General features: G+C 35.3%; 1 protein-coding gene across 6 annotated transcripts; it reads left to right on the top strand.

Annotated features, from left to right (window-relative positions):
- The first annotated feature begins 1,234 nt into the window (after positions 1-1,234).
- Positions 1,235-8,043, top strand: LOC122052402 (E3 ubiquitin-protein ligase MBR1-like). 6 transcript variants are annotated; one of them, XM_042613931.1, is made up of 8 exons: positions 1,239-1,692; positions 2,013-2,105; positions 5,520-5,648; positions 5,767-6,423; positions 6,496-6,863; positions 7,335-7,433; positions 7,522-7,659; positions 7,783-8,043. In XM_042613931.1, exons 3-8 carry the CDS (start codon positions 5,585-5,587, stop codon positions 7,924-7,926), a joined length of 1,470 nt encoding a protein of 489 aa, XP_042469865.1. In that variant the 5' UTR covers positions 1,239-1,692; positions 2,013-2,105; positions 5,520-5,584; the 3' UTR covers positions 7,927-8,043. The 6 variants fall into 6 exon arrangements, with proteins under 6 accessions (XP_042469872.1, XP_042469865.1, XP_042469859.1 ...); XM_042613925.1 differs by having other exon boundaries at positions 5,517-5,648; XM_042613938.1 differs by lacking the exon at positions 2,013-2,105 and having other exon boundaries at positions 1,235-1,692; positions 5,517-5,648; positions 5,770-6,423.
- Positions 8,044-17,007: the final 8,964 nt, after the last annotated feature.

Here is a 17,007-nt window from a genome sequence, read left to right as displayed (position 1 = left end):
TGAGAGCAATGATTTTTTGAATACGTATGTATCTGAAAAATCTAATTCGTATTTAAAAAAATCACTACTTTCAATATATTTGATCAAATTGATATTTGAGGACATGAATATAATTATAAGAACTAGATGAACTCATAGGACCTAGTTTCACGTCATTCCAAGCCTTCTAGGTTTATCAACTAATTTTGACTAAAACTCTTGAGAACTATACGAATATATAAAATCTTGTTTTATGTTTTTTCAAACTCTCTAGGTTTATCAACCAATTTTGGTCAAAATCAGATGATGAACCTAAAGAGCTCAGAATGACATGAAATCAATTCTTTTATGTTTGTCTAGTTTTTATGATTATATAAATATTCTTAAATATCCATTTGACCTATTATATTAAGAGCAGTTATTTTTTAAACATAAATCAATTATTTTTTTTTTAAAAAATAATTGATTCTACTGCTACAATCATAGTAGTAGACTGAAAACAATAATAGGAGTAAAAATAAAATTGGATATATAATTTAATAATTTTCAAATTAAGGTAAGTGATTTAAATATTTTGAAAACTTTATTAATAAAAAATGGTGTGCATAATCTTCTAGATTCCGACCGTGTATATTTTGCCTTCGGTATATAAAGGTTGGTTTTTCCTTATAAATTTTATTTTTCCGTTCTTTCTCACTTTATACCCATATTAGATGGCAAACTATTTTTCATTCGGGACGAAATATATCTGAAGGCATAAGGTGACCAGCCAGAGTACATTGTCTAAGTTATTATCAAGAACATTTTGATAATATCATATTTATATATTAATTATATATATATATTATAATTTATTTTTAGCTGGTCAAATTTTAACCAATAAAATTTATTGTTATTTATTATCTCGCTATGTTTTACCAAGTTTCTTGAAATTCCACGGCATCTGCACATGTTATCCTTCTCTAGCAGTCACCAGCAATTCCGAGCTACTTCGTCGTTTAAGATTTGACGTCAAATCAAAGTCCAATGAAAGTTGGAACGTCAAACTTGACTGCGCCGTGGCAAAACAAAGAAGACCCATTACCACATCGGAATGCGGAGTTTTGTATTCGTTTCAGGCTTAGAAGACGGCGCTGAGAAGCAATTCCAACAATTTTGTCGACCCACACACGTTTACCACTGCTGTAAGCTTATCATACCGTCTCCGTTACAAAAGCCTGATGCTTCTGAGGCGGTTAGCCAAGGCGTGTTGCCTTGGATTAATTATGCTGCATTGCCTGATTTATTTATACGTGACCCAGCGCACTTGATTCCGATCCAAATTACACGCAACGAACTCGACTCGGCGAGACCGCTGGCTGGTCCCTCTGTGTGTCGGAGTGTCCATCATACCTGGCGGTGGCCGCCCCCATTAATCACCGTCTGAAGGGGGGCAAAATGGTATTCAGGAATTAACAGGTACGAAAAGGGAAAACGGAAAAAAAAAAGAGGGTTAAGAGGAAAAGATTTGGTCGAGCAATTAAGGATTGTCGTTCCGTTTTCTTCTGCTTGCTTCTCTCTCTATATAACCCAGAGGAAGGTTGCGGAGGAGGAAAATGAGATAGCGGTACCTTGTCGCCATTGAGTTATCCTTCCTTCCGTCGGCGTCCATCCCTCTCCTCCTGCAACCCTAAGCGAAGAGCGGGGAACGTCGTGGCGGAGGAATTTCGTTAGGTATCATCTGATCGTTCTTTTTTGCTTATTTTCTGATCGATCTTGATTATACCGACAATCTGTTTGAAAAATATACCAAAAATCAAAGGTTGACAGATTTGGTGTCTGGCTTAGTCTTCTGCAAGAGGAGAATATGTGGGCTTAATTTTCTATAAAATAAAAATAATAATTGGTATTTTCCTTTAGGAAGAACATTAGGGTGATAATTTATCAACCACATATTAAGATCTTTCTTGCATTGTGGTTCCTTGTTTCTCTCCTTCATCCATCGAAATCGGTACATGCATTCCTAGTGCTAGCTGTTTGTTTATCTTTTGCAGGACTTGTGATTGGAACTACCTAAAATAAATTTATCCTAATTATCGGACTGGATAATTAACAAGCGTGTTGATCCCTGGAGATCCAAGTCACATGTGAGGACGGTTTATCTGATATTCACGCTAACAATTCTACCAGAATGTCAATAGATGTTATTGGTTTGTTGCTCTGGTTTCTCAAATACCCTTTGTTTCATCTTGGACTACGGTTGTCTGCCATTACAGCTTTGTTTTTTTAAAATTGCTTATTTTGGGTCTAATGTAGAAGGGAGAATCAATCAATGTTTGGGTTTTTTTCATTTTAATTAAATAGGCCTCGATGTTTCATTTTCCTCTTCTAACTGAGAGAATGAGGTTCGTTTCATATACAACATAGGCATGTGTCATGTAATTTTGCATCATAGTAAAAAGGGTAAATTGTTAGCCTTCTTCCTCTTCATTTTTGTTATGACCAAGTTGATTATAAGCTACTTGCAGGTTTTCTGTTTCTCTAAAAGGGAATTCTTGGGAATTTTCTTGTATTCAGTGTGCTCATATGAAGAAATGTTCACTGAGATTTAAGCCGTAAAGGATATATTTCAGACCAGGACATAGTTTTTTTTTGCATGGATTGGTGCAAAGCATGAACAGAATCTAACAAGTCAATGAGTCAATCCAGTAACCAAGACACAGGATTTTCTTTCTCATTACCTTCTCCTTTAGAAGTCACATTTATGGAATGAATGCTTTTGGTATCAAAGTTGAGTTCAGTTTGCTATTTTCTACCAATTTATTGTGTTGATTTTCTACCCTATTTACCATCTATATACTCAATTCAGCCAATTATATTGATATCGTAAGAGTTGTGTCGTCCAATCATTTCATCTTGACTGATACATTGTACACAAGAGACTTTTTCGTCTTTATTGAATACTGCAAGTACTAATTCCCAGTTAGTTTTGAGTTGAATTGATTGTTGTTGCTATTCAACAGCCAATAGTGGAGATTCTACTAGCTAAATTTCTTCTAAGATTCACTGATGGTATTACAGAATCACCAATTACCATTTTCTATTTAAATGCAAACTAAGGTATAAATACAACTATTCATATCCTTGGTTTATGGATATCCTTGTTTTAGGGCTATTTAGCTTCACCTCAGTGACATCTTTGATTTTGCCTCTTTGAGGCTGATTGAGTGCTGACTGTTGCATATCTTCGTCCATACACATTCATCTGTCAAAATGAAACAGAGAACTTTCAATAAATCAATTCCAAGGCACTCAATCAGCCTTCCAGTCAGTTTCACTTGCCAGATTTTGTTCAATTTGTGAATGTGTTTTGTTGATCTGAAGAATAAGGAATCAATTACCTGTGGTGCGTGCTGGTATTTTTGCAGTCCTATGGAGAAATGCCTCATCTTTTACAATCCTGGAGGGAGACTTATCATATGCTATAAATACATGTGTTAATCTCATTTCTTGTTTGAAGAGTGGTTCATTCTCTGAGAACCTTTCTAGAGTCAAAACTGATAGTAGAACTCAGGAATAATTATGTACTGAATGTATGTAAATTAAACTCTAAAACATTTTTCAGTATACTAATCACAAGATGTCTTTAAATGTTGGAAACCTATGTATTGATTTTCTAAATGTGTAACCTTTATTTGGTTAAACCAATTTACATTCCTTGCATACCAAGTGACATGCAGAGTTGAATTTTCCTAAAATATTGATCATCTAGCTTTTTATTACAAGTTTCGTGTTACACTCAAGGAGGAAGTTCACATTAGACTATGTTGCTAATTTGATATGTAGAATGAAGACTGAAGACTCAACTGCTTCTGATTATAGGGTCAGGATGTTTAGGTGATTCACCATGAAGCAATCTTTTTTTTTTTTAAAAAAAGATTTAGATAAAATGAGTATTATGCTTCCACTAAAAGATGGTTCAGCCAACTTATATGCTCCAATACTTATACTCTTAATTTACCACCTTCCAAGTTGCATTTGATATCAACAATTGGACACCCATATTTCAAGTGGAAACCCTTGATATTTCTATTGACCACATGTAATACGGTGTTAAGCCCTTCAATCCACACCTGTGTTAGATAATCGTATCAAGTCCAAGTAGCATAGCTTATAAGTGTTTGTTAAGATTGCACCTTGTAGATTGTGAAACATGTTGGCTGTAGTTTGATGGTTGCGAAGGATGTTTCTATGTTTATACGAATTGAGTCTTTGTCATGATAATATGATTTATTTATTACCAAATGTATTTTCTCATCATGCATGCCTTTTACCTATCCTCAGTTGAGTAGCATTCTATGTTGCAGCAGGTTCTGTAGTATAGCTAACAGACCCCATTTTAATAAGTGTTGAGAGAGATGAATTGTTGGCCTAACTCCTTAAGCTACTCATTAGTCATAGTTGTTTCTTGTCTGAATGAACCTTGTAACACAACTGAAACTCTGCAACATTTAATTGATTCCACTTTGTTACAATCACTTTTTTTTTCTGGTCCTGAGATAAAGCAGCAACCTTAAAGTTTCAATTCATTGTAACTACTTCGGAATCACTACCATAACAACAACAATTAGTCTGAAGACAACTAATGAATTACTACCAGAAATGCCTAGAAGGAACTGTTCAAAGGAACTAGTCGATTGCCAGATAAAAATAATTTAAATTAGGTTTTGAAGGCATTTTCTCTTCATATGACAACTAAAGCATAACCACATATGTCACAGGAGTCATTCCTAATATGTTACTGCATCTTAAATTGGCCTCAGGCTACATAATTGATCTGATTTTTGTTTAGCTAGACTTGTGCCTTGGTTTGTGTTAAGGATTGTAATACTGATCTTGAAATAAAGAACAGAGGTTTGTGCATGAGGAACTTTGCAATGTCAAGACAGAACTTTCAGATGGATAATTTGAGTTACAATGGAGTTGGTAGAGGTTATTGTTTGAAAGAGACTGGGTAGGGCTTACTAGTAGGATGCTTTGTTGCTTTCTTACCTCCACTGTGATAATTGAATTATTGATATTATGAATGATCTTTGGCCCCAAAGTTTCTACTGTTTATATGTTAAATATATCATTATAATATTATATTAAAGTTTCTTTTATGATAAATGGTGTCTTGAGTCTTTCCCTCCTGGTCACTACTAACATTCAGTAAAATATTTCAAGATAAAACTGCTCTTAGGACACTGAACATCTTCATGAATTGGTATCCAAACTCTCCATTTTGACCTTTCATCATAACCTATATTATTTGGAGGAGAGGTGGAAGTTCATGGTTCTAATTTGTGTTAAAGTCCTCTGTTAAGTGTATGAACTATCTGACTTTGGGTATTAAGAAAAATTCTCTCTCTCTCTCTCTACTTTGCTTTAAGTCAAACAAGCTTTCTGCAAAGAATTAACTGCATATGGTGGTGACCGACTTTGCAAGTTTATCCTTGTTCTTCCAGACCAAGAAATTTTCCCATTATCCAGTTGCTAAAACACTGGTTTTCTCTCAGCAGATCTCCTTTTAGCTAATATCACAAAGCATCTGCTAGTACAAAATCTCCTGTGCAATAAATTTTAGATGCCAGAGATGGAGCATAATGAAGCCTGTAATCATCCTCAAAATCACGCTTGCTCGAGCTCAGGTACTTAATGGAATTTTCTTCTTTTATTTTGCAAGGATTGGGCTTATGTTGTTTGATTATTATGTCCAAAAACTTGAATTGAAGCCTTTTCCATGAAAATGATTCTTTGTTCTTACAGCAGCAGCCATGGCCAATTCCACTGCTTCTGAATTTGCAACAAGAGCTACTGATCATCCATCATCTAGTTTCATTTCAGCATTTCCAACCTGTTTTCCTACTAATGCCGGATCATCAAATAACTCATATGTGAACATGTCTAGTGGAGGTTTTACAAGCTTTCCTCCCAACCAAGTCCCACACTGGCCACCTCCTTATAATCAACCTCTCAGCGGCAATGGATGCAGCACCAGTTATCCTCATATTGACTACAGAATGGTTGCCTTCAAACGGAAAAGCCCAACTATACCTCTTGATGGTGAAACTAATGTTGCTAGGTATCCCCAAGTTGGAAGTTCTATGAATCATCCCTCTCACCGTGTTAGTATAGAACCAAATATTCCTCCACCTCCTGAAAACTTGCCTTTGAACACTATTAGCATGCCTGCCAGTCATAGTAGCGATGACAATCTTCCTGGTGAAGGATCACAAAGGAATGTGAGAAGCCGACATAGTGAAGAATTTCAGACACAGTGCAATCCAGCTTGGTACTATGCATCAAGAGATACTGCATATGCTCTTTATGGGTCAAATGATGCAATGTCAGGCTCAAGAATGACTCAGCAGTGGAGTCAGTTTCCTGCACACATGGTTCCTCATGGATGGTTTCCAACTTCAGGTAACTCAAATTATTGTATTGGATTGCATATGCTTAATTTTACTAGTTTTTTTTTCTTTTGGGAAATTGCAGATGCTATTTCTTTTCACCATAGACTGAACCAACCCATCGCTAGAGACAGTACAAGTGCCACCAATGGTGCTTATCATCATCTCGTTCAAAATAGAAATCAAAGTGCTCCTGCGTCAGCTCTTCAATTCCCTTCCATGCTAAATATGGTGCCAACCCAAAGTGCCAATGGCCACAACTATTCTTTTATTCCTTATAACAACAGAGCTGTTGGAGCACAGGTAGGAGTGGAAGCAGCTGCATCTTCCAGATCTCTAAGGCCACTACCCATTATACAACATACAAGCCATGGGGTCAGTGCAAGAGGCTCTCATCAGAGGTCTAATTTGATGACTCATAGACGGAACACCCCCAATAGATGGGCACCTGAGGTAGATTTTCTTAATAAGATGAGGAGATACTACCTAAATAACTTTGTTACGGTGTTGCATCATTCCGATGTTTCTCTAATGATTCTAGGAAACAATCAATGCGTCCATCTCATATGCTCATATAGTCGTATGTCATAGTAGAATAAGGCCAAGTTAGTTTATTGATTCAGCCCAACTTAGTATGTTTTGTGATGGACTAGCCATGGAGAATATTATTGTTTTGACATTTACAAAATTAATGTCTCCTAGTTAAAAATAATAAGGTAAATATGATAGAACAATTGTTTAATAGATTGAAATAAAAATAATGCACAATAGGATTAGGCTTGAAATAAAATTAATTGCAAAAAATTATTAGTTTCTCGTAATCTCATTCTCATATTGCTTATCAACTATGCAGTTAGCTAAACCTCATTCCACCGTACAAGTTAATAGAAGTTTAGAACCGTGTTTTATTTCATCATGTTGCAGAGTGCTTTTATGGCTGGCTGGTTGGCCTTCTACGACACTGCAAACCTACATGATCAGCACAGAGACATGAGATTGGATATAGATGACATGAGCTATGAGGTAAGTGAAAAAAATCCTTTTTTTCTTGTATTACTTTGATGATCAAAGTCTTTAGATTCTCTCAGTAATACAAGACTTATTTTTTCAGGAACTACTTGCCTTGGGAGAAAGGATAGGAAATGTCAGTACGGGCTTGTCAGAAGAGGCCGTATCAAGCTGCATGGTTGAGACGGTTCATCATTCTTGTCCACGAATACAGGATGAAGGAAAGTGTGCCGTATGCTTGGTAAAGGCCGATTTCTCTAACCCGTTGTATACTCGTCCAACTATTAAACTTGATGTGAAATTTGTTCCACCTGTGTAAACCTGCAATAGCATTTCACATCTCATGGGTGAAATATGGCTGCAGGAGGAATACGACGACAATGAAAAATTGGGAAGGCTGAAATGTGGACACGATTACCATATTTGCTGCATCTCGCACTGGCTGAAAACGAAGAACATTTGCCCAATCTGCAGGGTGCCTGCTTCCACTGATGCTTCCGACAAGTAGTGGTTTCTTTACAAATAAGCTCAGTTAGGCATGTTATTTTGTTCTTGTAAACTCCTAAGGATGTATAACAGTTTCACTGTCAATTTGTAAATATGGTCCCAAAATTCTTTCTTTCAAGTTTTATGTTTTTGCACTAATAAACTAGATCTTCTCGAATTCTTACTCGTGCACATACTCGACTCAACCTCCTCTATTATTGCTACTTAAAATGCCTTCAAATGGCCTCTATGCCCGCGCAAATGGGGCTCAAGGTAAACACGCTGCCGAAGCAGGTGCGAGCCAAACATTCATGGTTTAATGGAGTAAGCGGGCGGCAACAGAGTTGGATACGGCACCTTCTGCATCCATATTACTAGAGTCTTAATGAAACTCAAAAATTATGTTTTACATTTTCAATGGATTCGTGTTGTCTTTCGAAAAGAAAGTTATTTTATTTAAGAAAGCAGTTTTCAGTAAGACGGGATTCTTAGGATAAAGTTATTTAATCTTCTGAATTCTTTTTTTTTTTTTCTCGTTTTCATCTTGTGCTTTATTTTTCCCTTAAATAAGTGCTGCACTCGCTTAATCTCTTGGAGTATCGCTTGATGTAAAATTATTTCCAGCATAGCCAATTTCTTTGTCTTAGCTTGTTTTTTCGCTCTATCAAATATGTTATTTGATGTTATGCTTGATTATTAATATTTGAATCACATACTTACTGTATCTAACTAATACATTTTTATTATCGACTACGCCAAATTTCAAATGTTTGTAAATTTTCTGGATGAATTATAAATAGGAGTTCACTGTTTTCCTGAGATGATGGTATAATAAAAAAAATTTGATGAACCAAGTATTATTAATACCGAACTTAAGGCGATTGATTCAGTTCTACATAAATTTTTTACTGATTACTAGGGTAAATCGGAAAGCACTCATAATGGGAGACCTAAAAGTCTAGTATCTCGCCCCCAAGGCGTAGCACAGACGGTGGGTGCATGACATCTCTGGCGTAATGGCCAGAGTCGATTATCAGGAATTGACAACCTGGGGTTTATCCCACCATGCGCCTATGACCTATGTACCTGCATGAACCTCCCTCTATATCCGTGGGGCCGGCACTAGGGGACCCGCTAAGTTAGCGGATCTATCTAAAAGTCTAGTATTCCACGATTACACACTCCATTTAAAGAAAAAATCTCTACAAATGTATAGTAAGAAATGATGGTATAATAGATTTGAGTCGTGAAAGATTATTAAGAAAATAATGACTTTTTCTGAGTTAGATACATGACTTGGAAAGTTGCTCTTAAGTAATATTATTTTTGATGATTTTTGGAGTGATTTCAAAGAGGCTATGAGATTTCTTACTGGTAGGGTCGTAAACTAGTCAAGTCAAGTTTTATGGTGTTCAAACTTAGATAACCCAGCTAAGTTAAGTCTAAAATAAGCCAAGCCAAAAATGATTATTCAATCTGGACTTGAGCTTAGTTCATTTAGATATTAACGAAGTATCAATTCAAATTTATTTGATTATTTAAAACTATTAGAAATTTATGACAATAAACAAAAAATGAAGCACGAAAAGAAATAAACTTTTGCACACACATATTTGTATTGAAAACCCTTGGCAAGAAAAAATAATGGGAAGAGAGAAGAAAATATTTTGTTGTCAAATAATTTTGATACAATTATTAAAGAAAAGGGAAAAATAACAGTTATATAAGATTATGTTGTTGTACCCTAAAAATATACTTTATAAGTAAAGTGTAAATAAGGATTGAAAAATCGAATCGATTTAATGGATTGTTAATCCATAATGTAGCATAACAAAACTTCCAGGCCTATCCAAAGTAGAATTCAGGTCACCAAACTCTAACAATTTCCACCTTAAAACGAATTCCAATCTTTGATAAGAGAACGTAAGCTCTTCATCTCTTGAACATAAAGTCCCTTATGGGCAAAAGTTAACAATGAAGACCAACCAAGTTCAAGCAATGCTCAAACTTGCCAAAAGGGAGTGGCTTAATCACCATATCAACGGGATTAGTATGCATACTAACTTTGCTCACAATAATATCACCATGAGCAATCACATCATGCACAAAATAATACTGCACATCAATGTGTTTCATTCTCTCATGAAACATCTGGTCATTTGTGAGAAAAATAGCACTCTGACTATAGCAAAAAATTATAATAGTCTATAAGTCTTCACTGAGTTTACCAAATAGGCTCAACCAAATTGTTTCTTTACAAGCTTCTGTAATGGCCATGTATTCATCGTCTGTAGTTGACAATACAACGATAGTCTGCAACGTAGTCTTCTAGCTAATAGCATAGCCACCAATACTAAAAATATAACCAATGAGAGATATTCTCTTATCAAGATCTCTAGCAAAATCAGAATTCATATAACCAACAACTCCATCTCTAGTTCCCAAACTATAAGCAAACATCAATAGAACCACGTAAGTATATGAAAATCCACTGAACTACTTTCCAATGTTCCTGACCCGGGTTCACCATATATTACTGTCAACACTCACTACATATGCTAAATCAAGAAGTGAACAAACCATGACATACATAAGGGAACCGACCGGATTAAAATATGGAACTCGTGATATATAATCAACATCAATATCTGATTGTGGTGACAAGGCAGATGAAAGTCTAAAATGAGTAACTAACGGAGTACTCACAGGCTTGACATTTTGCATATTGAACATGTTGTAGACTTTCTCAATGTACCCTTTTTGACTTAGGTATAATTTACCTACCTATTGATTTCTTACAATCTTTATTCCAAATATCTTCTTTGTTGCACCCAAATCATTTATCTCAAATTCTTTGCTCAACTGTGCTTTCACCTTTTTTACTCTCTCTGATTTTTGGTTGCAATCAATATATCATCGATGTATAAGAGTAGATAAACAAACGATCCATTGCCACTCACTCTGAAATATACCTAACTATCATAACTGTTTATCCTGAAGTCACGAGTGGTCATAAATGTATCAAATCTCTTATACCATTGTCTTAGTAGTTGCTTCAAACTATAAAGTGGCTTTTTTAGCTAACAAACGTAGTCCTCCTTTCCTAAGACAACAAAATTTTCTGATTGTAGCATATAAATATCAAGTTATCGATGCATAAATGTGATATTCATATCTAACTGCTCAAGCTTAAGATCATGGAATGCCACGATACCAAGTAAAGCTCGAATGGAATTGTGTTTCTCAATTGGAGAGAATACATTAGTAAAATTAACACCAGGAGTTTGACAGTAGCCCTTTGCAACAAGCCTTGCCTTGTACCTTGCTTCTTCAACTCTTGGTGTACATTCTTTTCTCTTATACACCCATTACCCTAAACAACCTTCTTACCCTTAGGCAGTTTCACTAGGTTCCATGTGCCATTCATGTGAAGTGATTCCTTCTCCTCTTGCATCGCTATCATCCATTTACTAGAGTCGTTGCAGCTAACTTCCTCTGAGAATGTTGCAGGTTACTCATTGGAATCAATCTCTTTAGCTACATTTAGGGCATAAGCAACTAAATCAACCTCAGCATATCTCTAAGGAGGCCTAATATCTCTAAGAGACCTATCTTTCACAATAGAATATTGTAGAGATGCTTGTGAGAAGCTATTAGTATCTACTAAATTTGAAATAGACTTCACAATATACTTTGGTGTAGATCTAATCTGAAGCTCCACCTGTGTGCTCGACTTTTTTTTATCTCTTTCAGAAGTTTGTCTGGAAGAGAGATCATTAAGCATAATAGTCTTATCAAAAACAACATCTCGACTAATGACGACTTTACTAGTCTCTAGACAGTAAAGCTTGTATCCCTTCACACTAGACTTAAAACCTATAAAAATACACTCCATAGACTGGGGCTCCAACTTTCCATTATCAACATGAGCATATGCAAGACATCCAAAAATTCTTAAATCAGAATAACTAGTAGGAGACCAGACCATACATATTGTAGAGTTCTATTGTCAATAACAAGCGTATGCAGCAATTTCGACCCAAAAATACTTCAAAAAACCAACATTGAGGAGCATACATTAAGCCTTCTCCATCAAAGTCCTATTCATCCTCTCTGCCACACGGTTACATCAAACTATGTTATGCCTCACAATTCCTTTCGTTCTACATAAGGCATTGTATTCATCAAAACAAAACTTCAAATAATTATCTGTTCGGAGACGCATGACTTTCCTTCTAGTCTGCTTTTAGATCACAATTTTTCACTCCTTGAAAGTAGGAAACACATCACTCTTCTATTTTAGAAAAAATGCTCACACCTTTCTAGAGAAATAATCAATAATAGTGAACATATACAATGCACCTCCCTTCGAAGGAATCCTGGACAGTCCCCAAAGATCAGAGTGAATGTATTCTAGTGTCCCCTTCGTGTTGTGGATGCCTACCAAGAACTTGACTATTTTCTACTTACCAAAAACACAATGCTCACAGAATTTCAATTTCATAACACTTTACTCACCAAAAGTCCTCTCTTACTCAATTCAATCATGTCGTTCTCACTCATGTGACCCAGTCACATATGGCAAAGCCTCGTGATGTCATTATCAGATAATGAAGGACTAGCAACACTAGCATCACCCATAACTATAGAACCCTACAAAATATACAAATTGCCAGTTTTTCTATATCCCTTCATCACCATAAGAGAACCTTTGCTGACCTTCACAACTCCACCTTCACTAGTGTATTTGTACCCTTTTGAGTCAAGAGTACTTAGAGAGATCATATTTCTCTTTATATCAAGGATGTGCCTCATATCACCTAGTGTCTGAACAACTCCATCAAACATCTTAATTCTGACTATTCCAATACATGCAATTCTACAAGATGCATTATTACCCATCAAAATAGCGCTCTAGAAATAGTTTCATATGTTGAAAACCAGTCCCAATTGGGATACATATGAAATGTATAGTCAGAATAAAAAATCCACTCATCACTTTGTTTAAAATCACCATCAGACACAACTAGAAGTTTCCCATCACTATGATCTTCAACAACATCAACTTCACCAGATTTCTCTGATTGTTTTCCCTTTTGATTTTCCCCAGCCTTATTGTTCTTATTCTGCAGCTTGTAATACTCTGCTATGACCCTTTTTCTTGCAATATCGGTATGTCTTATCCTTATTACTCCTGGATTTCAACCTGCCTTTATTATTACCACTAGAATTTCTTTCTTGCAGTCTTTCTCATGCAATAAGACCCTCACCTTTGGCCTCAAATCCGTTGACAAGTTTATCTATCTTCTCCTTAGAGAATAAAGCATCATAAACATCATACAGAGTTAGAAGGTTATGACTGTATAAAATAGTATCTCTGAAAGTAGCATATGAGGTAGGTAGTGAACATAACAATCTCAAACCTAAATTCACTTTGTTATACTTAACTTTTATGGATTTCAAATCAGAGATAATTTCTTTAAAAATAGTCAAATGATCATCTAAATATGTACCTTCGACCATACGATGAGAATATAGATGTTGTTTTAAGTGCAGTTTGCTAGTTAGACTTTTCATCATACACAATTACTCCAATCTCAACCACAATGTTGCAATAGATTTTTCTTTTAAACAATCCTAGAGAATTTGATTTGATAGATGCAGATGAATTTGAGATAAGGCTTTTCGATGCTTACGCTGTCTTTCCTCAATACTCCATGAAGATGTCATCTTTTCAAACCCTAACAAAGCATCATCCAAATCCATCTGTTCGAGAACAACCCGCATCATGACTTGCCACAGTGAAAATCTGGTGTTTCAATCCAACGACAGAATATAATTTCATGGTCGCCATAACTCTGAAAATACCAGTTTGTTAAATTTATGACAATAAATGAAACATGATGTAGAAAAAAAAAAATTTTGAACACACAAATTTATGTGGAAAACCCTTGATAGGGAAAAATCACAGGAAGAAAGGAGAATATTTTGTTGTCAACAAATTTTGGTACAATTATCAAAGAAAAGGGAAAAACAGTGACTATTTTAGGTTATGTCATCGTACTCTAAAAATACACTTTATAAGTAAAGTGTAAATATAGATTGAAAAATAGGATTGATTTAATGAGTTGTTAATCCATAATGTCACACCACAAAACTTCAAGGCTGATCTAAAGTAGAATTTGGGTCACCAAACTCTAATATAAACTTTTACATTTTAAGATTGTTTGATTGATTATTGAGTAATACAAACTTGTTTATTCATTTAGATTATTTATTTAACATGTTGATAAGAGTTTTATTGATAAACATTATTCACGAATATATTCACAAACATTGTGTTGGATCGAGATGTACGTGAGAGGGGAGGGGGTGAATCACGTGGTTTTAGAAAACTTTCTTTTTCGGTTTTTAAATCAAAGTACGTAGTGGAATTAAACACATAAATAATAAGAACACAAGTACGCAAACTCAGTTGATTTTATTTAGTTCGAAGCCTTCGACGACTCCTACTTCAAGACCTAGGTCCCACAAACCTATCGATGGATAATCCACTAAAGACCTCTTTCAGAACTACTGATAGAGGGGATCAAGTACAATAAAAAATCAGGATAAGTGTAACATGCTACACTTTTCTTTTCTGTAGAAATTAAGTACAAAACAAACTTTGTTACCCAACACTTATAGATGATCGGATCAGGCTCAGTGTTGGACGACTTCTCAGCAGTTGTCGGGTGCAACAGCAATTCGTAGCAGAGCAGCAGCACGAAACCGGAGCAGTCAGAAAGTCAAACGGACGCATAGAAGCTGGTAGTAGAAGTGTACTTGAGTTATTCAAAGCCTTGGTTGAATACCTCTTTTAAAGAGGGTTGAAGGCACCTTCCATACCACTAAAGGTGTCTTCCATAGGCAAAGTTCATCCCACAAAACTAGTGTCATATCATCATCGAAGTCTTCTGAGTTATCTGACTGAAAGCGTCTTTTAAGCTTTCAAAGGCGCCTTCCATGAATAGTACTCAAAGCACCTTCTATCACCTGGAAAGCGCCTCAGGCACTATTTATCCAAGACCTTTTGTGCTCCTTTTATCCTGCAAAATGTTTTAGTCCAATACATAAAATCTAACATGCAAAATAAAGTTAACACAATAATAAATTACAGTAATAATTAGTTTTTGTTCTTTCAAGACCAGGAACTAGTTAAGATCTTAGTTTAGAGATCTAAAATAGACCTAAACGAGACCGACATCTATTGTCTCCTCGAACGGGGCGCGTCTTCACTGAGTCACTCTCCTCCAATGATTTACTTTCACTTACTAAGACTACATTTTGTATTGTTACTATAATTTATTTGAGAATGGTAAAATAAAAGATATAGTGTCCATTAAAAAAAAATCTATTTAAAAATCGAATGGAGTTTCTGAAAATTGAGAATATTAAATTTATTAATAAAATAAAAATTATAACCTACTTATTTAGGTACTTAATTATATCTTGTGTATAATGTCTTTTAATGACTAGTAGAACTATTACACAAGCCAACTTGTAAAACTTAAATTTGTATATGGCGATGACCATAATGGATGGCAAATGGTGGAGATTTAATGGAGTATTAAAATAAATTTTAATCTTATGGATGAATTGACTAAGATCATGATAATCTTGACTCAAAGACCTAGCTGATAGAACATGACTTGGTCTTTGGATCGTGTTGTATTATTAATTATCCAATTTATGCAACAATACAACAACAATAGCTGTTAGAGAACTTAGGAATGGAGAAACGGTGATCTTTCAAGATATTTCCATATCTAAATTATATATATATATATATATATTATTTTTTAAATATAGTATTCAAGTTAAAAAAAATAAAAAATTAAAAAATTTAAGTGTTTACTATATATATTTTAGATGTCTAATAGTTATTTTTTAACTTCGGAATTAAACTAATCAGATTTTTTTTTTTAAATTTAGATGACTCAATTCGCTATAGTACAACCGAGTTTGTAGGGTAACTTACCTTTATATATATATATTCGGTGATCTAAATCCTCTTGAAGACAATATGACTACGATTAATTTTTTGATTTTGGATAAAAGTGAAGAAGTTAGGAGGACAGATACTCTGATCCATCAAATAATATATTAAAGGATAAATTATTTATAATTATAATTAAATTATGATCACAATTTGATTATAATTGGTTGTGATTCCTTTTTAAATTTACCATCCTCCAAATTATAATTTGAGTTCGGATAAATGATAAGACCACCCGGATGCCATTAGTAATGGGTAAGTAGTTAGATAATTTAACATCAAGTAAGGATCAATTTTTGAATTATATTTAATCATCTATCCTGATTCAAATTATAATATAAAAAATTAATAAATTTAAAAAAAACATAATCAACCATGACATAAATAATTCGATCATAATTATAATTATAAATAGTCCATCTCTCGAGACGCTATCCGTGAAAGTCAGTGTCTTTTGCAAAATGATTTCCAAATAAATTTAGTAGATCCAGAGCAGCGGAACGTGAGGGAAAGCATGCCCCACTTTTGAGTCGTCCAATTATTTTAACGCCGAGTCGCGAACTCGCAATTAGGGCCCCACTTTGGCCTCTCCACCTACTTCCTCCACCCTTCCTCCGGTCCTCCCTCCCTTGGACGGCAAAATTTGACGGCGAAGTTAGCGGCCATCTCATTATTGCGGTGGGCTCCGGGGTTCGACGGGTGGCACGCTGCCACGTAATCGTGGCAGCCAGTGACGCCGTTAATCCTCGCCTCATTGTCAAATGACGTCTCGCCGGTCCCGCGTATCATTTCGTTTCATTCGGACGGTAGGGCGATGGCAACTTCCTCGCGGTCCACCTTTTGACCCCGCCTCCTTCTTCACACGTTTCTTATATCGGTCCGATTTAATTATTGTGAATTTTCCCGGATCAGTACCAATCCTGTTGCATATTCCAAAATCACACCTTAACGAATGACGCGACCGGTTTGGTTAGGTTTAGTAGATGTGAAATTATGGATAGTTATGGAGATTATTGAATAATGTACCGCACGCGCCTACAAAAGCGGCCTCCATAGCAGACTTTC

Source organism: Zingiber officinale, chromosome 1B (genome assembly GCF_018446385.1).
Source record: "Zingiber officinale cultivar Zhangliang chromosome 1B, Zo_v1.1, whole genome shotgun sequence".
NCBI lineage: Eukaryota > Viridiplantae > Streptophyta > Magnoliopsida > Zingiberales > Zingiberaceae > Zingiber > Zingiber officinale.
The sequence above is the reverse complement of the archived record's forward strand: the minus strand, read 5'-3'. Positions and strand labels throughout refer to the sequence as shown.

Coding starts and splice junctions, on each gene's coding strand:
- LOC122052402 (XM_042613931.1), top strand. CDS start 5,585: ATGCCAGAGATGGAGCATAATGAAGCCTGTAATCATCCTCAAAATCAC. Junction 5,649..5,766: donor TCACGCTTGCTCGAGCTCAG/GTACTTAATGGA, acceptor TTGTTCTTACAG/CAGCAGCCATGGCCAATTCC. Junction 7,660..7,782: donor GAAAGTGTGCCGTATGCTTG/GTAAAGGCCGAT, acceptor ATATGGCTGCAG/GAGGAATACGACGACAATGA.